Here is a 23234-nt window from a genome sequence, read left to right on the forward strand (position 1 = left end):
ATGGTCGGCCCATTAGTTAGCTAGTTATGCCTCACCTCACTGAGAATCTCGAATACTCAAAGAAAATGGCTTGAGAGCGCAAATTCTGTAACTACCCCGCCATTGCTGCTTCATCAAGAACCCCAAGGTAACCATGCCTTTGCACTCCTTTCCCACAATTAAATGCGGCCCATTGCCGCTGTCCCCAGGCTGACCAGCTGACCAGCCAGTAACAGCCACCCAGTTTACCTGCGCTTACATTATCTTGGGAACTAAATACGGCCCCGGGCCACAGCCTATCGTGCAAGTTGGTGAGCCTCCCGGACGGGCGGAAGTCTGACGTTAACTGGCGCTTGGCTTGCAATCAGCGACTGCCGGCGAGACAAACTCAAGGAGCGAGCGACATTTTTCCTCAAGAATAATCAACTATGCTTCACCAATAAATTCATTGCCATTTTCTTTTGGAATTTCCTCTTTATTTTTCTTTCCCATCGTCCAGCCACCTACATGTGTATGCAAAGTTTTTTTTTTATGAACCGTGACCACAGATACTTTATCCCCAGTGGGCAGTCCCTCCACTAACTTGATATTTTATAGCGTTGCCTTCGGCCCAAGGGACAGCGACGTCACTGGTGAATTCAATCGCAGCCTTGCCTCGGAAGCACAAGCGGCAACTATCTATCAGTCGCGTCTGGTATTTCTCATTAAACACTCAATTTCAAATCCAACGCCATACGCGGCCGAATGTCGAAGCTTTTTGGCCAATACTTCAATACTTGTCGCCTAGGTGGCTCACTGGAAGAAGACGCTCGTCAAAGTACACTCCTGCCCAAGACTCATGACAAAATGGCACCTGATAATTCTACCAAAATTCTGAATAAAGTGAATACAAAGAGGGAATCAATTTCGCTGGCTGCGAAATCGCACAACTGCAGGCCGAGCCCTATTTATCTGTCATTCACCAACTCCCGCCTTGGGACAGCCCTTCCCCTTCTCACCTTACCATCTCGGGATGTTGTTTCGATTTTTTAACAACATCCCCACCTAAGCAAAAGCCCAATCAAAGTCCATCTCAACTTACAATTATTCCTTGCTAGATTCTTGGCAGTTTTGCATCGCCGCCCGCCGCCAAGCGCGAGGCCGCGAGGCTCTCGCCGGAATTTCCTCTTTGGGAGGTCCATTCGAAAATTCAACGGCCCTGGCTCTCGGGACCCACCCGGACCCGGCACCCTGCGCCGTACTCACTGCAAAAGCCCTGCCAGATTCCACCTGTCAAGGACAAATGATGGCGCTGATATGCTCAATTTCATCTTCATCTTACGCAGCTTGGCCTGATCGTCAGCCCTGAGCATCACTTGCTCGCTCCTGGGCAAGGCTTGACACCGCCCCGCTGACCGTACCTGGATCTCGTAAAGCACGTATAAGACCGGATGCCTCCCTCAGCACAGCTCGCTATTGCTCTAGACTTGTAAAGCATGCAACAGTTTCCTCATATACAGGCGACTCGAAATACTCTAGGCAGACCAATTTCGACAACCATCACCGCGCCGAAGCAGTGCGCGCCTCCGTAACAACACCTCCTCGCACCATGCTGTCCCTTTTCCGCAAATCGAAATCGAAAGAATACCCGACCTGCATTCACCGGGAACACTCCAGTCCCCAAGCATGCTCTGATTGCAGAACCACAACATCAGCACGGAGAAAACACAGATGGCTCCTCGTCTTCTGCCTTGTCTGGCCCTATGCCCTTCAAGCCCTCGACTCGACCATGTGCGTCTCTCAAGCAGACCTCGACAGCCGGAGGAGAAGACCAAGCACTATACTGACCTGCCCTCTAGAATAGCAAGTGCCCTGTTTTGGATCGCCAAAGACTTTGACAAAATCTCCCAGCAAAACTGGATCGTCTCCTCCTTCAACCTCACCTCGTCCGCCTTCATCCCGTTCTGGGCGCAGATCGCCGACGTCTTCGGCCGGAGCGCCGCGTTGTCGTCAGCCATCCTGCTCATGGTCGTCGGGAGCACGCTCTGTACCGCCGCGCCGACCTCGGCGTACGCTGTGCTGCTGCTCGGCCGCGCGCTGCAGGGCGTCGCCGCCTCGGGCCTCGGCGTCCTGACGCGCACCGTCCTCGCCGACAGCGTGTCTCTCGAGGAGAGCGCCAAGAGCTGGGCCATCCTCTCCATCGTCGGGGGAGTCTCCTACGGGCTGGGCCCTGTCATCGGAGGTGCGTCCTTGCCCTCTGTCTTCGTTCGTGCTCCTGCAAAGCTAACCAACCACGCAGGCTTCCTCACAAAGGTCAACTGGCGCTGGTGCTTCGCCATCAACCTGCCGATTGGAGTTTTCAGTCTTGTCGTCGTGCTCCTCGTGCTCCGAAGGCATCTCCTCGGCCCGCAGCCGATCCCCGAGCTCGACGAAACGCACGAGACCGGCCGACGCACCCGGTTCCTCGCGCGCCTCAAGACCGTCGACCTCGGCGGCCAGCTCCTCTTCATCGCCGGCTTCGGCCTCCTCATCCTCGGCCTCACCTGGGGCGGCGCCGCCCACCCGTGGTCCTCCCCCGCCGTCATCGGCCCACTCGTCGCCGGCGCCGTCCTGCTCGCCGCCTTTGTCTTGTGGGAGCGCCTCCTCGAGCCCGGCCACCCCCTCGCCGACAGGCTCCCCCGGCAGCGGCCCATGATCCCATGGGCGCTCCTGTCTACCAGGGACATGGCGTTGCTGTTCTGCGTCGAGTGTGCCACGGGCGCCGCCACCTTTTCCGTGCTCTACTTTGGCAGCACCTTCTTCGTGCGCGTCCAGGGCCACGGCGCGGACCGCGCCGGTCTGCAGCTGCTGTGCTTCGTGCCCGGGCTGGGCGCCGGCGCGTGCGCGTGCGCGCTGCTGTGCAGCCGCTGGCCGCGCATGACCTACCCACCGCTGCTTCTCGGCACCGTCGTCGAGACCACCGGCGTGGCCGGTCTGGCGTGGGCGATGCATGCGGCGCACTCGCCGAGTGTCTTGGGCATGATGGCGCTGGTGGGCGTCGGGATGGGCTTCAAGTTCATGGTGGCGCCGCTGCACGGCATCGGCGTCTTCAAGACGCACCGCGCGTCGGTATTGGCGCTCGTGGGCATCGCGGTCCCTTTTGGCGGCACGGTCGGGCTTACGATCATGTCGGCTGTGTTCAACAACACGTCGGGGCTGGACGCCAAGGACGGCGAGTACGCGGAGGGCTCGGTCGATAGTGTCAAGAACGGCATGGTCTGGGCATACGTCTCCATCGTCCCGTTCATGGCGCTGTCCTGCGTTGCTTGTCTGTTCATGGGCAACGTGATTCTCGGCAAGGAGGGATCCTCCAGCGGACATAAGGAAGATGCCGTGATTCGCGAGCCGTATTTATGGTACTTGCTGCGAGCCAAGCATTCGCGCTGTGATACCAAGAGCATAGCTATGGAGCCGATTGGACGGGGAAGATCATACAAAGAGATACCCCCGGAGGAGTCTGCTTAAGGGAAAGAAAGTGAATTGTTCAAATTGATAGAGTTCTATATTCTACGGCGCCCCATCTACCACCAAGTAGCCATCTGAACTCTACCAATGGCCAAATTCGCGGCAAGTCTATGCGGGAATAGACGAGTATTCTGGGCTGAAGGGATAGTCAGTGTATCCCATGGCATCGTGCGTGTAAAACGAGTCGCGCTTGTATTCTGCGAGCTCAAGACCCTTCTGCATCCGGTACACAAGGTCTGGATTGGAGATGAAGTGTCTCCCAAACATGACCGCGATTTCCTTTGCGCGTTTATCATCCACGAGTTTCATTGCACCTTGCACATCGTATCCTCCGGCAACAAGCAGCGGCCCATCCCACAGCGGATACGCAAAGTCCAACGACTCTGTGCCCGCGGAGTCCGAACTGCCGGCTATTCTCGACTCGACCAGATGCAGGTATGCCAAGTTCAACTTGTTTGCCTTTTGTATGACGTCCGTGAATTGAGGGATCGGGTTCTCCATCTTCATGCCCTGAAACGTGCTCCACGGGCTGAGACGCAACCCGACTCGCTCAGGGTTGATGGCCTTGGCGACTGCTTCGACGATTTCCACGACACAGCGCGACCTGTTCTCAACGCTTCCCCCGTAAGCGTCGTCTCGCTGGTTGCTCACGTCCTGGGTGAATTGATCGACCAGATAGCCATTGGCGCCGTGGCACTCCACGCCGTCAAAGCCAGCCGCGATGGCATTCTCAGCCGCCGACACGAAGTCCGCAACCATCTGCCGGATCTCGTCCAGCGTCATGGCGCGCGGGACGGGCGCATCGTCATCCATGGCGATGGCGCTTGGGCCGACAATTGCAGTGCCATCTTTTGCGGCACCGTCGACGGTGGCCACCCGGCCCATGGCAAAGAGCTGGCAGTAGATGAAACAGCCGTTGGCGTGTACGCGGTCCGTGACGGCCTTCCAGCCGGCGACTTGTGCCGGACTCCAGATGCCGGGAGCATTGTCAAAGCCGCCGCAGGCTGAAGGAGCGATGAGCGTCCCCTCGCCGATGATGAGGGTGCCCGGCACGGCGGATCGCTGGGCATAGTACTCTGCCATGATCGGTCCGGGCACGCGATCGTTGCTGGCACGGAAGCGAGTAAGGGGAGCCATTCCAATGCGCTGCGTGAGCTGCATGGTCCCGATTTTGATAGGCTTCAAGAGACGAGATTCGGTCATTGTGAGAAGGAGTAAAGGCTGTTGCCGTTGTCGACTTGGACGCCTTGGGGAGGTGTGACCCTCAAGACTTTATAGCCACGTCTGAAGGATGTCTCGGTCTTACTCTGCAGCTACCCGTTCGTCCATGGCAAAATTCCGTAGTTAATATGAAACTGTCGCCATTGCGAACATACTTCCTTTTTAGGCAATTAGATTATTCCCAAATGGGAAGGGAGTTACTGCTAGGTGTAAGTCGATTTATGCGGGGGCATTCACGCGGCTCTCAAAGCTGATTTCTAAGCATCGCTCTCCAAGCATCTTGCGGGTTATACGGAAGCAGGCCAAAATATATGATTCTATTTTCTTGGCTCATAGTAAAAAGGTTGTAGCCCAACACACAAGCTGTTGCTCGGCCAAGACATTCATCATCGCCCTACGTCAATATGGCTGCTCACAATGTGACGCACGACGCCACAACCAGTATGCAGCGTAGGCAACACAAAAGTCTGTCCATATTCCATTTTGAGCTGACAACGGAAAGATGACGAGAAATTTCGCTTCGTGTCCATTTCAGCACTAAACAAGCCGCGGAACTCGAAAGCCCAGCGACAGGCTCGCTCGCATGCGGTTAAGCAGGGATTAGAGAAGAAGCGAAAGCGTCAGCTGGACACACAAAGCAATTTTCATATAATACGCGGCTCGTCCATGGCCAATACGACATCGTATTACTTGGGTAGTAAAGGTGGCTCAGATGCCGTGCCCACGTCGTCTCCCTCATCAGCAGACGCATTCAACCCAGTTCATCAGACTCTCGCGGTGGATTCATCAAGGCTGCGTGTGTTGCTGGACGACTGTAAGTGCTCAACGAAAAGACGACAAGTCATCCCGAAGTATCCGTAATCGAACTTGTTTTAGATAGAGCGAGACAAGCCCCGGAACCAGTGTTTAGCGTCGCAAAGCCGTTCGCTTTTCAGAGCGTGCAAGCGGTGTTCCGCCAAGGCTTGGTCGACCCAACCCTTGTCAATGCCGTGATGCTGGCCATGCTCTCCACGGTGACTGGTGAATACGTAGCGAACGAAGTTCTTGGCTATCAGTACAAAGCTATTCGTGGGATTCGCGAGCGAATGAGTCGCATGAACGAAGCCACATCTGAATCAACCATTGGAGCAATTCTGTTGCTTGCAGGGATTGAGGTAGGTGTGAACTTGAGCTTGTCAACGTTGCCAAATGAAACTAACAATTCCTTCAAGGCCCGCTTGGGGAGAAGAGATCAGGTCCAGCTACACATGAGGGCGGTGCAGCAACTGCTCAACCTTTGCAAGGATCGAGGCATATATCTCACAGTAGGTATAAAGCGGGCAATATTCTGGTGATTCTTTCCGCAAAATTGAAGAAAATTTCTTATAACTAATGAAAATGCTAGGCAAGACTTGAATGCTTGCATTCTAGCAGGGACGCCGCGGCTCTTTACACACACCACCTTTGCCGAGTTGCACTGGGTACGCGATGCTTTTTCCCCGAGCTTCTATCGTCTACCGCCTGGATTTGAACAACGGCGCGAGAATTTTAGCAGCGAGTTCATCGATATCCTTGAAGATTTGCATGCTTTGCAATGCATCCGCAACATTCCTGGGGCAAAGAGCGGTGATCCGCTCATGATGGCCTACATCAACAACCACACCGCGTCCATTCAGAGCAGGTTGGGGTTCCTGAGCGAAAGCGGCACCTTGTCAAGAAGCTGCCGGCTCGCGGCGTATATATGCTCGGTCATGCTGTGCTGCACGGTGTGGTGCGGGCTGTTCATTCCGGTAAGTCAAGTCTTGCGGCGGCAGTGACGAGAACTAATCCCTGCAACAGAGCCACATCTCAAAAGAACTTCTGGAGGAGCTTCGCCAGACACGAGATGAAGGGGTCTGGGGAGAAAACTTGGATTTGCTGTTATGGCTGACATGTATTGGCGGCGCATTCGGGGATGAAGGCAGGACTAGGGAGGGTTACGTTGATATTTTGGCTGAAATTGAAAAGAGATCTATTGGAGGATCTCCCAAGAAGTGGTCTAATGTTTTATGCATTTTGCAACAATTTATTTGGTCCGAAGCGGCGTTCCGGGGGCCGGTCGAGGCGCTTATTAGGAGCAGATCGTGGTTGGTGTGATGGGCTCGGCTGGGTGCATATGCATCTTAGAAGGCGCATAAATGCAAGGAGTTTGGAAAACTGAAATGCGTATATGTGCAGTGATCGAGGTATTGGTAAGCGATCAATATGATTTTTCCTCCTAATAACTTTTACAGCTCTCGCTTTACTTGGGCAAACTGTTGCTACGTACGGATACAGTATGTAGGGCTAATAAGTGGCTGGGGAGTGGCGCGTGCCTCCTGTCAAAGCATCCCACCAAACCACTTTGTGGCGTCCATCCTTCCTGGACGGACAAGGCGCATGTGGCTCGAGAACTCGCATCACAAGGGTCTAGGTGGTCACAACCTCCGGTCATTGCCTCTGCCAGCTTCCCTCGGCTTCATCATCATACTCACCGTGAGGGCTTACCGTCAATTTTACCCGAGTATACTTTACATATCATCTCGCTCGTTTCAGGGGCATGCCAACACTCGACGCTTCCCGTCTTCACTGACTGCGGCCTCGAACCCCCAGCCGACGACATCATGAACCACCACTTTTCCGCCGTCGGCGAGAAGCCCGCCGATGGCAGCTACGAGCATGGCGTCCAAGTCATTGACGAGGACAAGGAGTTCAAGTTTGTGCTACTCTTAACCCCCCTTTCCCGGCCGCGGCGCATCGTCGGCCTCGTCGCTTCCTGATGCGCCGTCTCCGCGCGCCCGACATAACCCAAGCTGACCGTCGCATCCGCGCAACAGCACCAACATCACCGAATACCTCCGCATGACGGATGTCGCCGACGCCGGCTTCAACTACCACCTCATCTCCGTCTTCGGCTCCCAGTCCACCGGCAAGTCGACCCTACTCAACAACCTCTTCGGCACCGAGTTCTCTGTCATGTCCGAGACGGAGCGTCGCCAGACGACCAAGGGCATATGGATGTCCAAGAACAAGCGCGTCGAGAGCGCCGGCAAGAAGATGGCCGACAACATTCTCGTCATGGACGTCGAGGGCACCGACGGTCGCGAGCGCGGCGAGGACCAGGACTTTGAGCGCAAAAGCGCCCTCTTTGCGCTCGCCACCAGCGAGGTCCTCATCGTCAACATTTGGGAACACCAAGTTGGTCTGTACCAGGGTGCCAACATGGGCCTGTTGAAAACTGTCTTCGAAGTCAACCTGCAGCTGTTCCTCAAAGACAAGCAGTATGCTCACCCGACCCCCCGGCCCTGCCTGCCCAGGTCCAGTATCAACCATACTAACCGTATATAGATCCACCCCGCGATCGCTCCTCTTCTTCGTCATTCGAGACCACCTCGGAAATACACCGCTTGCAAATCTCCAGACGACTCTGATCCAGGACTTGACTAAGATTTGGACCTCCATCTCTAAGCCATCTGGCCTTGAGACCGCCAAGATTGAAGACTACTTTGACTTTGGATTCGCTGCTCTCCCCCACAAGATTCTGCAAGCTGAAAAGTTCACCGAGGAGGTTAACAAACTCGGCGCGCGATTCTCCGCCGCACAACGATCCGGCCCCCAAGAAACACACGGCGAGGAAGAGCTGAAGGGTGGCATTTTCCTTCCCGAGTACCACCGCCGAATCCCCGCAGATGGCTTCTCAGTTTACGCGGAGGGCATCTGGGACCAGATTGTCCACAACAAGGATCTTGATCTCCCCACTCAGCAAGAGCTTCTAGCTCAGTTCCGATGCGATGAAATCGCAAAGGAGGTCATGGCAGCGTTCGACATTATCCTTGCTCCACTAGAAGAAAAGCAGGTCGAAGCTTCCAACCTCGGCAAGATCCTAGTGCTCGCCGATCTTGGCGTCACTGGTAGTGAGGCTCGTCAAAAGTGCGTCAACGCTTTCCAGTCTCAAGCCAGCCGCTATCACAAGAAGGTCTATGCCGAGAAACGCATCGAGCTCGAGAGCAAAATTGATATCCGACTCAAAACTCTGTATCAAGGCCAGCTCGCTTCCTGCCACAAGGGTGGCGTCGCTGCGTTTACCGATGCCGTGAGCAGCAAGGTCAAGGCCGGCCAAAAGGCTGGTGGTAACTATGAATTTGCCGAGATTGTCTCGAGTGAAAAGGCAAAGGCCCTCAAGGTCTTCAAGACAGAAGCCCAGAGCCTGGCCATCCAGGGTGTTCCTTGGACCAACTTCAAGGCTCAGTATCAGCTGTACGAGGCTGACCTCGATGAGGTCAGTGGAAAGCTGCGCAAGGAGGAGATGCGACGCCTGGCTACGCGCGTGGAGCGGTGGGTAAAGTCCCGCCTTGGCGATGCTGTCGGCCTCGAGTTCAACAAGCTCGGATCCGGTAGAGCCGGATCCGGCGCCCCGGAGGAGGGCGAGAAGCCGGACACTGAAAAGGACCTCTGGGATCGTATCTGGAAAGTCTTTACCGACATCGTCAACGAGGCTGAGACTCGTTTCGTGGACCGCGCCAAGAGCTTCGATGCTAGCGAAGAAGAAGTTGTCATCGGCCTTTGGCGCCTTCGCCGCAAGAGCTGGGTCGGCCTCCGCGAGAAGATTGAGGAAGAGGTCATGGAGGGCAACATCCTGCTGAAGCTCCGTGAGAACTTTGAAGACAAGTTCCGCTATGACGAGGCTGGCGTTCCGCGCATCTGGCGCCCCACCGACGATATCGAGGGCGTGTATACCAAGGCCAGAGAATCAACACTGACGTTGATCCCGCTGCTCTCTCGCTTCCGTCTATCGTCAACCTACGCGCCACCTGATCTGGTGAGCTTCATCGGCCATCAGCCAGCCGGCGTTGAAGCGAGCGACGAGGAAGATTTGGCCCCTATTGGCGGCGTTGATGAGGAGGAGGGTAGGAGCCTGGAGGAGGAAATGACGGTCTTGAGCGAGAGCAAGCGCCAAGACCTCGTTGTACGATTCAAGAAGACGGCAGACGGCGTCTATGTTGAGGCCAAGCGCGGCGCCATCGGCGGCGTTGCGCAAGTTCCTCTGTACTTTTATGGCATACTTTTGGCGCTTGGTTGGAACGAAATCTGGATGGGTAAGTGACTTCCATCTGCTTTTCTCGAGACGACGACGGTGCTAACACCTCTCCTAGTTCTGCGCAATCCTTTCCTGTTTATCCTTCTCCTACTCATTGCCGGCGGCACATACGTCGCGTACACGCTCAACCTCCTCGGCCCCATGATGCAGATGAGCAACGCCGCCGTCAACCAGGGCATGGACATTGCCAAGCAGTCCTTGCGCGACTTCATCGCCAACTCGGACATGGCCCGCCAGGCCCTTGCCGTCCCCGCGGACCAAGGCAAAAGTGGCGATAACATCAGCATGGACAGGCTCGACAGCCGTGGTAAGAAAACGGCTTCCTCGGCCAACAAGGACGATGATGATGATGAGATTTGAAAACAACGACGAGAAGAAAGACGCATGCTGAAAAGTTTAGAAGCGATGCCACGGGTGTCTACAATCAAGACTTAGACCGCGGAATATATATATCGATGCTTATGACTTCATTCATCGTTGTTCCAAAAATAGCATAATGCAAATAATGTCCCATACTTTACAGATCCTTTTACGCCAGCCGCAACGCCATCCCTTGTATACATATGCGCCATTATTCCCAAGTCAATTTCAAAATGCTCATGTCCACTCCACCGTATCAAAAGGCCTCTAAATCGGCGGGCGTACCAAACCAGTGACCGAGCTCATTTGTGTCTTTGTCGCCAGAGACAAAAAAGTCGGTCACGCGGCTGGCCTCGCCGTCGTCATCCGCCGGCCACTCCACCTTGACGCCGTTGCCCTTTGCCTCGAGCATGTCCTTGGCCGTGCCCCAGCTGAAGCGGCACTCGGGGCCCCATCCGAACACGGGATGCAAGTTGCCGCGCAGCCAGGCAGTACAACGGCCGTCCGAAGGGTACCCCGAGCCCCAAGCCATCGCCTCGTCGCCGTCCGCCTCGTGGTCGGCCGGGTCCCTGCGGTCTCCGTACAGCGTCTCGAGGGCGACGTCGCGCGTCACCTTTGCGCAGACCGACGCCGCGCTGACGCACGCGTACAGGCTGTCCGCCTTCTTGGCCACCGTGACGCGCGCGGTCGGGAAGATGCGCTGCAGCTTCGCCTGGTAGGTGGCCGGCGGGCCGATCGTGTCGACGTAGATCTCCTGGACGTTGACGCCCCGGGCATAGACACCTTTGATGAGGTCGACGGTGGCGTCCATGGCTTGCGCGTTGAGGTTGTACGCGCCGACGGGGCGGAGCATGCCAGCGCCGATGTCGCGCGCGGACAGCGCGCACGTGGCCCAGCCGCAGGCGTCGTGGAGGTCGGAGCCGGGGCGGCAGAGCGTGCGCATTAGGTCGGCGCGCACAGCCGCGGTCAGCACCTTGGAGTCGTCAAAGTGATGCGCCTCGCGGAGGAGCTCGTCGGAGCGGTCGATGGGGAGGTAGAAGACGCCGTAGACCATGGGGCCGAGGACGGGTCCGCGCCCGGCCTCGTCGACGCCGAGGCAGCAGGGAACCGCGGAAGATGGGTTCGAGGGGTCGGAGGGGAGGAGAGACGGTGGCACGGGGGAGAAGTGCGAGTAGGACTGGCCGACGAGGAGGGGCTCGCTGTGGATGGAGGGCGGGACGAAGGCGCCGGCTTCGACCTCGACTGGTGGTGTGTCTTGTTCGGAATCGGCCATTGTGGGAATTATAGAAGCGGTCAGAAGCTTCCAGGCGGATATGGAGGGGAAATCGAAGTATTGAAACTGAATCGGTGATGCTTCGAGTAAAGCTGCTTGGGAGAAGCTCTAAGTCTAGGCCTGGAAGACGCGTTGGAAATAGCGGCACGCGCGTTAAGTTGGGTAGAGACCCGCTAATTTTTAAGGCCGACTAGCTCCACCATCTCGAACCTGCAGCGACTCCACAGAACGTCAACACAACAAGAACCCCAAGCGCGTTGCTGGGCGCTGCGATTGATTACTGCGAATACGGTAGCTATCTTGCTAATACGATTAAACGATAATTTTGCTTCAATATTCGAGAGCTCCATCTTGCCCGCTCGCGGTCCGCAGGGCCGACTTATTACCGACTATACGCTGCATCCCTCTGCTTCGCTGCCCACCTGCCCACCTGCCCACCATGGCCCGTCCGACGCGGCGCCCTGGCGAAAGCTCACCACAAGGTCTTTATCAACTTGGTGTTCAGGGAAGGTAGGTCACATTTTGGTGACCTGAATGCCGGCTGTGTATGCGAGGATTTAGCTGATACTTGGTAGAAAAACGGGCGCGACGTTGAAGGATGACGGCAAACGTGATTCGCAGGGCATGATGCCCACCGCGGGACTCTTCTCTTCCCCGGGAGGCAATACCACGCAAAATGTGGCTGTAGCTCCGACAGAAGAGCCGATACCCGAGGCAACACCAACACGAGACAGAAACGAGGATACCAGCGCCCCTATGGACATCGCTTCAAGTACGTCCAGGCACGCCGCCCGGCGGTTGACCAGTTATTCTAACGCATCCGTGCTCACAGGTGGTGGCGCCGGCCCAGCAACTGTTCTTCGAGACCCCAGGAACTTGAAGATCCCCGTCCCAAAGGGCCGGTCGCCAGCGAGGACGAATGCAAGCTTGCTAAGCTCGCCGGCGAAACGAAACCCGAATATATCACCGATGCTGCCGCCGCCAGCCGACCCTGCGGCGAGATTTCTCGATTTTCCGACTCCCTCTAGGCGGAGCCAAGGCTCGAGGCGCCCCAGTACCGCAGAAATTCCAAGCAGCGACTCTATCAACGCATTGGCGGGCCAGGCTGGGGAGATGGGCGACACAACTCCGGCGCAATTAGACTTACGGCGCGTAAACGAGTTTGTGCCTAGGCATCGGCCACCAGTGTCTGCCAAAAGCTTATCCGCAAAGGCAAGAGGCAAGCAAAGAGCCGTTTCGAGCAGGTCACCGCCGCAGTTCCCTGAGGAGCCCACTGTACACGTTCCGGACCTACCGGAACCGGAGCCTGAGCCGGGGATGTGGCCGGAGCCCGAGCCCGAGCCGGCGTCGGAACCAGAGCCAGGCTTCGGGTTTGAGCCGCTACAGTACTCATCTTCACTGCCTGCTCCAACACGGGAGACCTCGATTACAGCACCCTCGCCGCGACCACCAACGCAAAAACGACCTACACCAGCCCTTTCGACGACGAGTTCAACAGCTCGACACCCGCGTAATGATGTTGATGATCGCAGAGATGCGGCCAAGCGCCAACGTCAAACTGGCTCTGAAGTGTCGCGGAGAAGCGAGCAGCCGGTTAAGCGTGGGCGTGGGCGGCCGCCGAAGAACGGGGTCGCGAGGCGTGGACGCGGACGGCCTCGGAGAAGTGAGGTCGAGTCAGAGGAAGAGGGTGAATCTTTGATGACATTGCAGAGAGGACCGCCGATGCCCAAATCACGGGGTCTGGTCTCTATGCGTCGCGATGCCGCTGCCGCTGCTCATAATCGCCACCAAGGAAATGACGGCGACTGGTGGGCCAACATACATAACGATGATTCTACCTACCAGCATGAGCGGTCTCGCGGCCAAGCTCTCGCATTGCAGACCACCACGAGAAGCCACCGCCAACCCGCCGCCGCCGCCATCGCGGATGTGGAAGCGGACCTCGAGGACTGGGAGGTCGACCCCGGCAGCCTCACTGGCGAGATCGTCCTCTGGGAGCCCGAGCACGAGCACAACCCGCCCGGGCCCGACGACCCCGTGCAGGTCACCGACGAGCGCATCGCCCTCACCGCCGACGCCATCCAGACGTACGAGATTAGGGACTCGGACGCGCGCTACGGCAAGCCGCTGACGACGCCGTTCATGGGCGCGGGCATCGTCGACCTGCCGCCGCACTCGGAGAAGCGGCCCAAGAACTCGCGCAAGATGCACCTCGTCTTCTTCGTGCACTACGGCAAGGTCACGGTCAACATTAATGATGCGCAGTTTCGCATCTCGGCGGGCGGCATGTGGTTCGTGCCACGCGGCAACTACTATAATATTGCCAACGAGTTTGACTTTCCGGCGAGGGTGCACTTTGCGCAGGCGTGTGAGGTGTCGACCTCGCCGCAGGCGGTGGACGACATGACGCAGACGATTCTGGCGTGAATTGGGCGGATTGTCGATGCTGGCTTTCTTTTCTTTCGTCTTGTATGGATTTTTAGGGCGTCTTGGAAAAGGGATTTTCTTGTACGGATTTTGCATATTATTCGGCGAGCGTTGGCCGTTGTACTCGGATTTGGTGCTGATGGATAATCAATATACCCTTTGACGCGTTTATGTTTGCTGTCGACCCAGTTCGACCGCCCTAGACTCAATACCGATGAGCAATTCGATTTGCCTTTTGCACCAGATACATCTCAAGCAGATGATGGAACCTCGCTTGTTTCCTGGCTGTCATATCTTGGCTTGCCAATTATAACTGCTCACACGAGATGGCGCTAAGAGACAAAGCCCTTCGAACATTGACATCCTGAGCCTGCTACATGACTTGACAACGACCGTTTGACTTTGCAAAGAGCCGCCGCCGTCGGTGGTTCCAAGTCCTAGCTGCGCCGCTCGGCTTCTCACTGTTCAACAGCGGACTGCTGTGTCTACTTGATCTCCCTTCGATCCCGCCATCCTCCGGCTCTGAATCTTGACGCACATGTACACGCCCCTCTTGCGTATCAATGCGTGCGCGTGCATTCTTCGGTGTCTTCCCCCGCGTCTTTCCGTGCGATGGGGGCCCGAGAATACGGTCTCATCCCGCGGCAGATGATGGGCAAGTGTTGAGGTGCCCAACACTCCAGCGGCGGTGTTGACTGCGATAACGTTGCCGGTGATATTTTCCAGCTCTGGAGTGCTCTGTTTCATGCAGCAACGAACGATTTTCCTTGTTGCCCGTCTCATTGTCGCTAGTCGCCTTGCTGCTTGTCGAAAGCTTCTGCCAAGGGAGCGTAGAAGGACAGGTCGTACCACGCCTGTGCCTCAGTCTCATGTCAGACAGGCGTCGTAGGACGACCACTTCATGCACGGGGCCGCTCCAAAGGGAAAGCTCGCAGAGGGCCACCACCTTGTCAACCGTCGTTTGAAGCTATCGTGTGCTTCAGTTTCACCCGCTTCCGTACTGGTGTCTTGTGAGACGCCCTCGTAACTCCTGTGCAAAAACGATGTTGTCTGTCGCTCCCAACACTCTGGGTCATTAATCCCAGTGCTCCAGGCGCTGGTGATATCCCTTTATGAGGCAGTGCGGCCCCTGCGTCGTAGGCTGGCCACTATCGGGTCGTAAGAGCCGTTCCAGTGCTCGCGCCTTTGTTGGGTAACCTCAGGGAACACTTCGCGAAGAGATTGAGCTGTCATGATGACGCGGGTGTTGAGCAATATTTTACAGGCTCTGTATATGTACGTATGTATATATACTTGGTAGCATGTGCCGCCGATTTCTCTTTGAGCAGAAACAAAGGTCGCACCAACGAAGGCTTACGACATCAGACTTGCGTTTCAGGGAGCAAAGTGCATGCGATTACGAGCAAGTGAAAGGAAAGGAGAGCGATGTTTCTGCCCAATAATATCGTCACTGAATACCCTGTCTGTTGTGAAGGTTACACCTACCTGTCCGTGAACTATTGGCCATGGTATTCGACGGCAGTGCTAGGAGGCACATGCATCGTGGAACACACGCTGGCGTCCTTAAAATGCCGGTCTTTTTCTCATTTTCTCAGAAGTATATTATCAAGAGTTACTACAAGCTAGCCTCGCTCTTGATTCCCTAGAGCCCGAGCCCCTAACCTCATTATTCGCTGTACAAGGCGAGCCTACTAACATGAAGCTAAAGAATTTCCAAGACTTGAAAGATGCCCAAACCTGCTGGATCCAGCGTGACGAGACCGAACCCGAACAAAAGTTTACACGCATCCGAAAGATTTCGCGCAGTGATGCGGCGTTTGTGCTCGAGGGCGAACTTGACGAGAGCCCCTGCGTTGTCAAAGTGCTTCGACGCGAAACTGAGGAGGCAGTTATACCCACTGCGGAATCTTTTGAGAGGCAGAGCTCGCTTCTCAGACTTTTAAAGCATGTAAGTAACGAAATTCGTCAAGTACCCCTTCCTCGCCCCGAAAATCAGCTAATGGACATGCAGCCCAATATCGTGAAACTGTTCGACTCTGACGCCCGATTTCTCGCAATATTTCTGGAGCGGCTTCCATGGTCGCTAGAGACGTGGATGTTTGAGAATGTCACGTTCAACACCAACGACAGCAGTGCAATTATCTATGATGTTTGCTCTGGCCTTGCCGAACTGAATCAAAAGGACTTCTCTCACAATAACATCCAACCCGCGCACATTGCCTACTCATGGGAACGCGGCGCCGTCTTAATTGGATGGAGCAAGGCCACGAATATCGGGGAAATCGATCTTGAACAGTGTCCGGCTGCCTATTTGCCTCCTGAGTTTCTGAAAACTAATACAAAGGTAGGAGCAGAGGGGGACGTTTGGGCATTGGGCATTACTATGCTGTCGGTTCTTGGAAAGTTCCCGTTCGCATCATCGCTCACTGGCTCTAAAATCCGAACCATCGAGGAATCGCTTTGCTCCTTCGAAGTCTGGCTTGATACGGTTGATGATATGCGGAAACGGCTGGATGGTACTGTTCTCGTTGAGCGCATTGTCCGTGATATGCTTGATCCAGACCCAACAACTCGGATCTCAGTATCGAGGGTTCTTGAGAATGAAGAATTGAAAAAATGGAACTCAGAAAGAAATAGCAGAAGGAAGCTTCTCGAAACTTGAATGAGTGGGAACGAACTTTGTTCTGGCATTCTTGGACGCTGTCTCGATGAAGAGAATCACTGACTTGGTGGCGAATTCGGTAGTAGAAGTCGTGCGGCGGAGAGTCGGCGACTTGATTGGCAGTTTGGTGATAGGTAGCGACGAAAGAAAGAATATCATATTTAGATGTCTGCTTTAACTGTTCTCCTTCATGGAGGTCTTGTTGCGCTGTTTCGACTCTTACCCAGCTGGGAACTTGTGCAACCCTCGGGCGAGTAGCAGGCAACAATGTACATTCATATATAACAAAGTGAGCAGCTTGGTGCCCTCAGCTTTCACCGACTAGTCGCAGGCTTAATGGAGAGCTTTGTCATCCGCACCTTGAAATTCTACACCTTCTCCTCTCGTCCTCGGTCAGCTGCCGCCTAGACGACTTGTCCTCGGCATTCGCCATTCCAACCAGCAAACCTCCGCCCCGGGATGCACAGTTTCGCGCCAGAGTCATACACGGAAAGCATCAAAGGGGGCAGGATTTCAGCGCCAAGGAGATGAAAGGCTCGCGTTTGCGTGGCGGGAGACTGTCTGGGCGGTCCAGCGTCGGGTCATGCAGGGTAGTAGGGTATCACGGAGGTATGACAAGGGGCGCGCACCGAGGGGAGAGAAGAGAAAAAAAAGAAACCACCGAGCCTGGCCAACGAGTCAACTTACCTGATCGAAATAGAAATCGTGAGCCAATCCCACCGCTATGGTAACCCGCAGAGACGGGCTTCAGCCTGCCGCGGAGTAGGGGTAGGACACAGAGGACACAGAGGACACGGAGGACACGGAGGACACAGAGGCACACGTGTTGAGGGTTTACAGGCGGCAGTTGCAGCTGACAGCGTGTTTTGTGTAACCTGACACCACCGCATCACCAGGCTCAATTTTTTTTTTCTGTTTTTTTCCCTTCTCTCGTTCTTTTGTTCTCGGTGCGCCCATCCAGCAGCATGGAAGGAGATACGCGACGACGAGGCTGGGTGTAGGACGACGGGCTGGTCAAAGAAAGAGTCAATCAAACAGAGACAGACAGAGGCCCAGGCAGGTAGGCACTTGGGGGAAACAAACCTCTGGCCTTGTCTTCCATCCATCCATCCAACACATCAGACATCCCCCTTTCGACTCCGCCTCCTTCGACACTCGCATCATCCCGTGCCTCGTGTGTGATGCTCCCCAGAGCCAACCGGGTCGACGCTGCACCGTGTGTGTCGTCGTCCTGTCCCCGAGAATGAGGCGCGACTCTCGTCCCTCTCTGTCGATATACTACTCCCTTTCTCCCAGCCGGGCCGCCTTCCCCATTCCTTCCCCAGTCTTCTTTCTCTTCCCCAGTTCAATCTGATCATTCTGGTTGGCTTACAAAAGCCAACCCTTTGTTATTATTATCCCACGTCCGGTCAGTGAGTGAGTCAGTCAGTTGTCAGTCAGTCAGTCAGTCAGTCAGTCAGTCAGTCAGTCAGTCAGTCAGTCAGTCAGTCAGTCAGTCAGTCAGTCAGTCAGTCAGTCAGTCAGTCAGTCAGTCAGTCAGTCAGTCAGTCAGTCAGTCAGTCAGTCAGTCAGTCAGTCAGTCAGTCAGTCAGTCAGTCAGTCAGTCAGTCAGTCAGTCAGTCAGTCAGTCAGTCAGTCAGTCAGTCAGTCAGTCAGTCAGTGAGCCGCTCTCTCCCGACGAACCATGACTCGCAGAGACCTTCTTCTTGACCGTCACGTCCATGCGACCGCCGGTGGCCGCTCTCAACAAAGCTTCAGCTCGGGCATCGCCAAGCCCTACACCTGGCGCCGGCGCCGGCTGGGTTGGGCCTCCCGGCCCGTCGCCTCGATGAGGGCTCGCTGGCCCCGAAACTTCCAGGCTTGGTCTGCAGCCGAATCGCAACCAATGTCCGTTGCCGCGACGGTTTCCGACAGCGCGGGCGGCTTCAATGGTCCGGTGCATAGTGTACGCCAAGACCTTATGCGCGCTCACCACGAGTGCCTGCCCGGGGCTCGAATCATCATTGCCCGCCCGCCCAGCGTCCACTACCGGGAAGCAGCCCACGCGCCCCTGCTGCAGCCGGCTGAGTTTATCAGTCAATCCAGCGACGGCCGCAGCATCCTCGGCGTCTTGCAATGTCTCGAGGATGTCTGCTTCAAAATCCACGTCCCATTCATATCCATGTCCTCACCCGCCTGGCCGCCTGTCGATGAATTGCGATGCATCTTGGCATACAGTCCCAATGGCGAGAAGTGCGAGTTCTTTTGCAACTCTCATGACGTCACTCTTATCGGTGAGACATCTGCCGAACACCTGTCTGTCAAACTGGGGCAAATACAAATTATTGAACCGGGCATGTGGACAGTTGCTGTGTCTTCGGACCTGGTGTCTCCCGGGAACGGACCGGGCTGTCCGCGTGCGGTGGTGGAATTCCTGCTGCTGGAGCGCACGTACCAAGGTACTCTGTCAGGTCCAACAGTGGCAGAAGATGATGCACCCCCTACTTCCCCGGCGGAAGCTCATCATTCGACGGCGGCCATTCCCAACGCAGCTCCGGTCGATGACAGAGTAGCAGAGTTTGTCATGGGAACTGTTCAGTCACCCGAAGCCGAGACCAAGTTGGCGAGCATTCCGGAAGAAGAGCCACTCAGAATTGAACGGGGTCCTTTTTATTGCCTGCGGGACAGGGAGACCCTCCGGATTACAACGCGCCCGTCGGGAAGTAATAACGCTGGCATTGAACGTCGCTACGCGAGCACTGCCGAGTCGTATCAGGTCACACGCCTACGGAAAATTGATCGAAATCGACATTCGAGCGTGTTTGCCTGCATCCATAGCAAGCTCCCACACACTACCCTCGTGGCCAAGGCTCTCAATGTCAAACCCGGTGTTCGCAACTCCATTACTTCTCTTGCAAATCATTGGAAGAATGAGGTGGACGTACTGAAAAAGTTGAATCATGTACGTTGCATCGCGCGTTTAGCCCCCATTAAATTATTGATCCTAACATGATGAATAGAATAATATTGTAAAAATTCGGACGTATGATGCACGCTTCTTCACAGTCTACCTAGAGCATCTGCCCGACTCGCTGGCATCCTACCCCGAAGAGCCGGGCTTCACTCCAAAGGATGTCGAGACCATTCTGTTAGACGTCGCCTCGGCCCTCACCTACCTCGACGAGCAGAGGATCAGCCACAACGACATCAAGCCGCGCAACATTGCCTACTCGCCGGAGCGCGGCGCCGTCGTTCTCGACTTTGGGCTCGCGACCCAGGGCTCCCGGGTGCCGCGGAAGGCGGGCGGCACGGCGTGGTATGTGCCCCCCGAGGTGCTCTACGATGGCGCCCGGTCGCCCCGGGGCAACGTGTGGGCGTTTGGCATCACGATGCTCTACGTGCTGGGCATCATCGGTACGCCCGAGGACAGCGGGAGCGCGTGGGACTTTCTCAACCTCAAGGACCCCAACGGCCCGGACCGCGTCGCCATGGAGGGCTGGCTCGACTTGATCTGCGATAAAGTCGACGCGCTGGACTGGGACGACCCGGTGCAGTTCGTGGTGTTCTGCATGATGGACCAGGATCCGCTTGTACGCCTCGCGGCGAAGGATATTGAACCTCAGCTAAGGAAAAAACAGTTGGCAGCGAATACGGAAGCGAATTAGGTACTTTATGTTTTCTTTCTTGTCTCATTTTTGGTTTGTTCGGTGAAATTACGGCCGCTACAATTCACGTGTATATGATTATTTATATAAATTCTGATGTAAACTTACAATGCTGAGGATCGTAATGCCATGTTGGACGATCTACCACATCTTATCATTGACGATGCAAATCGTCATTGCATCCCTGCCTCGCGGAGAGTCGGTGTAAGCGCACTGGCACCGACGGGCGCACAGGGGCCATGCAGGATAATCTACAGCCAATGAATGAAATTCAGGGCGCGCCTTGTTCTGATGGCTACATCACCGCATCGAGTGACTTTTGCCCTTGATTTTTGGGGGCAGCGAGCCCTTGTGCGCAAAGGGTGCGACGCAGCATTGGTCACGGGTAAGACCACTGCTCGGCACTCCATATCGGAGACTCGGGTCGGCGGCCCAGTCTCAGACCCAATCTACAGAGAAGAAGATACAAACGCTTCATTTGCTTCACCCCATCAACAACTCGGCTGTCATTTTCGTGTGCGTTGCATATAATTTCCTTTGTACGTTGATTTGTTCTCTGTTTTTTCCTTTCCCTTTTTGGGGTTTACTTTCGAGTGCGCTTTTGGAGAGACACACACACGACGCAGCACTGCCCCGCGATGATCAGCTTCCTCGAGGAGGAGGGGTGCAACGCGAGGGGCGGCGGTGGCTACGGTGCGGGTGCGGCGGCGGCGGCGGCGGCGACGACCAGCGAAGAGAGCGGACGGCCCAAATTCTGGATCGAGTTCCGGACGTTTGACGATGGCATGCACACTACAGAGGAAACGTCCTCGTCGTCGACGCCAGCAGCTTCGTTCCCCCAGTTCGTGCGGCTGCCCCCGGAGCTGCGCCTGAAGATCTGGGAGTACCTGGTGCGTCCGCGCATCGTCGTGGCGTGCTGCCTGGAGCGCGACGGGCGGCTCCCGGAGCGACGCGCGCAGCTGCGCAAGCGGACGGCGGGGGAGTCTACTACTACGGACGGCCACGACGACGATGGCGGCATCGCCAACGGCAGCTGCAGCCCCGTGCTGCTGCGCATCAACCGTGAGGCGCGCAGCGTAGGCCTGCGCTTCTACGAGCTCACCTTTAGCTGGCGCATCTCCAAGCTGCTGTCCGACACGCCCGTGTCGCAGCCCGCGCGCGTGTGGTTCAACTTTGCCCTCGACGCGCTGTACCTGACTGGCGAGCTCGAGGCCTTTGACGCGTACGGCTTCAACTCGCCCATGGTGTACTTTCTGCGGCCCGAGGACACGCGCCGCGTGCGCCACGTCGCCTGCGCCTTCGCCGAGCTCGGCTACCCGCGCCTCGAGAGCGACCAGATATTCGGGTGCCTGTGGCACGTCGCGGACCGGTTTCGCGCGGCGGAGAGGCTGCTGCTGGCGCTGGGGCCCGGCGAAGAGGAGGTCGCGCACTGTAAGAAGTTGGCGGCGTCGAAGTCGTCGTCGTCGTGTGGCCGCGAGGCGGGGTGCGTCTTGACGCTGACGGACGAGGACAACGTGATGCAGAAGATTTGGGAGGGCTGGATGGGCACGGTTCGGGGCAGGCATGTGCAGGACGACCGGACGCAGCTGGTGGACAAGAAAATGGTGTTGGTGCGGGAGGAGAGCCTGGCTGATGTGATTTCTAGCTTTTAGACGCCGAGGGGAATGCCGGCGGAGACGCAATTGAGTCCGTAGACGAACTGTATGAATCAATACAGCTCCATCCTGCGTCGTTGACCGGGTCGGTTACGTTGCTCTAAGCGACGCAGCAGCTTAGCACTGGTGCAAGTCTCTCAAGGTGGTGACCGAGCTGGCCACCCTTTTGGGCAGAGAGTTTTCGCATCGAGGATGCAAGCGGCATCGACCCAGCCACGTAGGCTAGCTAGCGGAAGCATAATCAGCGGCCCATGGCTGCGGCTTGGTGTCGCAACAAGGTTTCGGATGGGCGGGTTACAACAGGTCTGGAGTGGCTGTTGTTGGGCCGTGATGGTTGGTTGGACGGGTATCGACCTGAAGCTTCCGCATGGGAGCTGTGAAATTAGAGCTCAACAGCTGGAATTCGACCTGCGAGTGATGTCAAAATGTAGAGAAGATGCATCGTATTGGCCCTTGAAACACTAGGAATAAAAGTTTTCATGACATTTGCTCTGTCACAAGCTTCGTCTAGTCGTCCATGACGACCATCGAGGCAATTGCATGGAGCAAGGAGCCACAAAATTTTCGTCACTCTCGAGCGAGACTTTTTTTTCTTCCGTTGGCCTCCCTTCGACTGGCGCCCCACTGACGCGGATTTTTGGCTGCTTGGGCACAGCTGCAGCCACGCGCTGCGGAAGAAGAGGTACGTACCTTTTATGTAGCTGCGCCCCACCACCCCGCCACGCCAGCCACAGAGGGGCAGCTCCGTTCGTTGCCTTGCCACTGCAGAGCTTTCTGCAAGCTGCAGCGCTAGATCTGACGGAGGAACAAAAGAACAAGGCGTTCCGTTGCCCGGAGGAGGAAATGGAGGGGAGGCAATGAAGGCCGGCGTGGAATTGTTCGAGGGCGGTGAGCTCACACACTGCAGATTTTAAGGATAGAAAATATAAAAATTATTAGAGAGATTAAAGAGATTAGAGAGACAAAAGAGACTACAGAGATTAGAAAGACAAAAGGGATTATAGAGATCAAGAAGATTAAAGAGATTAGAAATACTGCAAAGATTTAAAGGATTCGAGGGATTAGCAAGATGACTTTTAGGACACCGGGGAATGGCCTTTCGTTAGACCGCGGGGCAGTTAACAGATGAAGCATTTGTCGTCATTTGCTCTGCCTGTCAACGCAACAGGCCTGTTCGACTGGCAATTAATCGTAATATGACCCTTGAGACTCGCTCTTTCTAGGTCGATCCATCGAGTTCGGCTTCCTGTAGCCCCGTCGAATGGGCTGGCGCTGAGCTCTCACCAAGCACACTAACGTTGACTATGACGCCCGTCCAACAATCGCCAGTCTGGAGGGGCAAAGGGGAAAAAGTCGGAGGTGGGGCGGCATGTATTGAGTACTTCGTGCCCACCGCTCTCAGCGCGGGTAGCCAAAGTAGAGGGAACCTGTCCGG

At 56.0% G+C, this 23234-nt stretch overlaps 6 protein-coding genes across 6 annotated transcripts; 4 read left to right on the forward strand and 2 right to left on the reverse strand.

The window, feature by feature from the left end:
* Positions 1 to 1689: 1689 nt before the first annotated feature.
* On the forward strand, positions 1690 to 3462 carry ISF_06196 (Major facilitator superfamily domain, general substrate transporter; the record flags this gene model as incomplete). The annotated part of the gene is made up of 2 exons (XM_018849800.1): positions 1690 to 2200; positions 2258 to 3462. 2 exons carry the CDS (start codon positions 1690 to 1692, stop codon positions 3460 to 3462), a joined length of 1716 nt encoding a protein of 571 aa, XP_018702777.1.
* Positions 3463 to 3570: 108 nt separating this feature from the next.
* ISF_06197 (Aldolase-type TIM barrel) lies at positions 3571 to 4665 on the reverse strand (the record flags this gene model as incomplete). The annotated part of the gene is made up of 1 exon (XM_018849801.1): positions 3571 to 4665. The coding sequence occupies one exon, from the start codon at positions 4663 to 4665 to the stop codon at positions 3571 to 3573; it is 1095 nt and encodes a 364-aa protein (XP_018702778.1).
* Positions 4666 to 7304: 2639 nt separating this feature from the next.
* On the forward strand, positions 7305 to 10138 carry ISF_06198 (protein SEY1; the record flags this gene model as incomplete). The annotated part of the gene is made up of 4 exons (XM_018849802.1): positions 7305 to 7396; positions 7518 to 7961; positions 8029 to 9776; positions 9834 to 10138. The coding sequence occupies 4 exons, from the start codon at positions 7305 to 7307 to the stop codon at positions 10136 to 10138; spliced, it is 2589 nt and encodes an 862-aa protein (XP_018702779.1).
* Positions 10139 to 10394: 256 nt separating this feature from the next.
* ISF_06199 (ribonuclease HI large subunit) lies at positions 10395 to 11411 on the reverse strand (the record flags this gene model as incomplete). Its single annotated transcript, XM_018849803.1, has 1 exon — positions 10395 to 11411. The coding sequence occupies one exon, from the start codon at positions 11409 to 11411 to the stop codon at positions 10395 to 10397; it is 1017 nt and encodes a 338-aa protein (XP_018702780.1).
* A 439-nt stretch (positions 11412 to 11850) lies between these two features.
* On the forward strand, positions 11851 to 13838 carry ISF_06200 (cupin domain-containing protein; the record flags this gene model as incomplete). The annotated part of the gene is made up of 3 exons (XM_018849804.1): positions 11851 to 11921; positions 11987 to 12183; positions 12244 to 13838. The coding sequence occupies 3 exons, from the start codon at positions 11851 to 11853 to the stop codon at positions 13836 to 13838; spliced, it is 1863 nt and encodes a 620-aa protein (XP_018702781.1).
* Positions 13839 to 18184: 4346 nt separating this feature from the next.
* On the forward strand, positions 18185 to 21796 carry ISF_06201 (Protein kinase-like domain protein; the record flags this gene model as incomplete). Its single annotated transcript, XM_018849805.1, has 3 exons — positions 18185 to 19441; positions 19500 to 20069; positions 20771 to 21796. 3 exons carry the CDS (start codon positions 18185 to 18187, stop codon positions 21794 to 21796), a joined length of 2853 nt encoding a protein of 950 aa, XP_018702782.1.
* Between the last annotated feature and the right edge of the window lie 1438 nt (positions 21797 to 23234).

This window comes from Cordyceps fumosorosea, assembly GCF_001636725.1.
Source record: "Cordyceps fumosorosea ARSEF 2679 chromosome Unknown scaffold_16, whole genome shotgun sequence".
NCBI lineage: Eukaryota > Fungi > Ascomycota > Sordariomycetes > Hypocreales > Cordycipitaceae > Cordyceps > Cordyceps fumosorosea.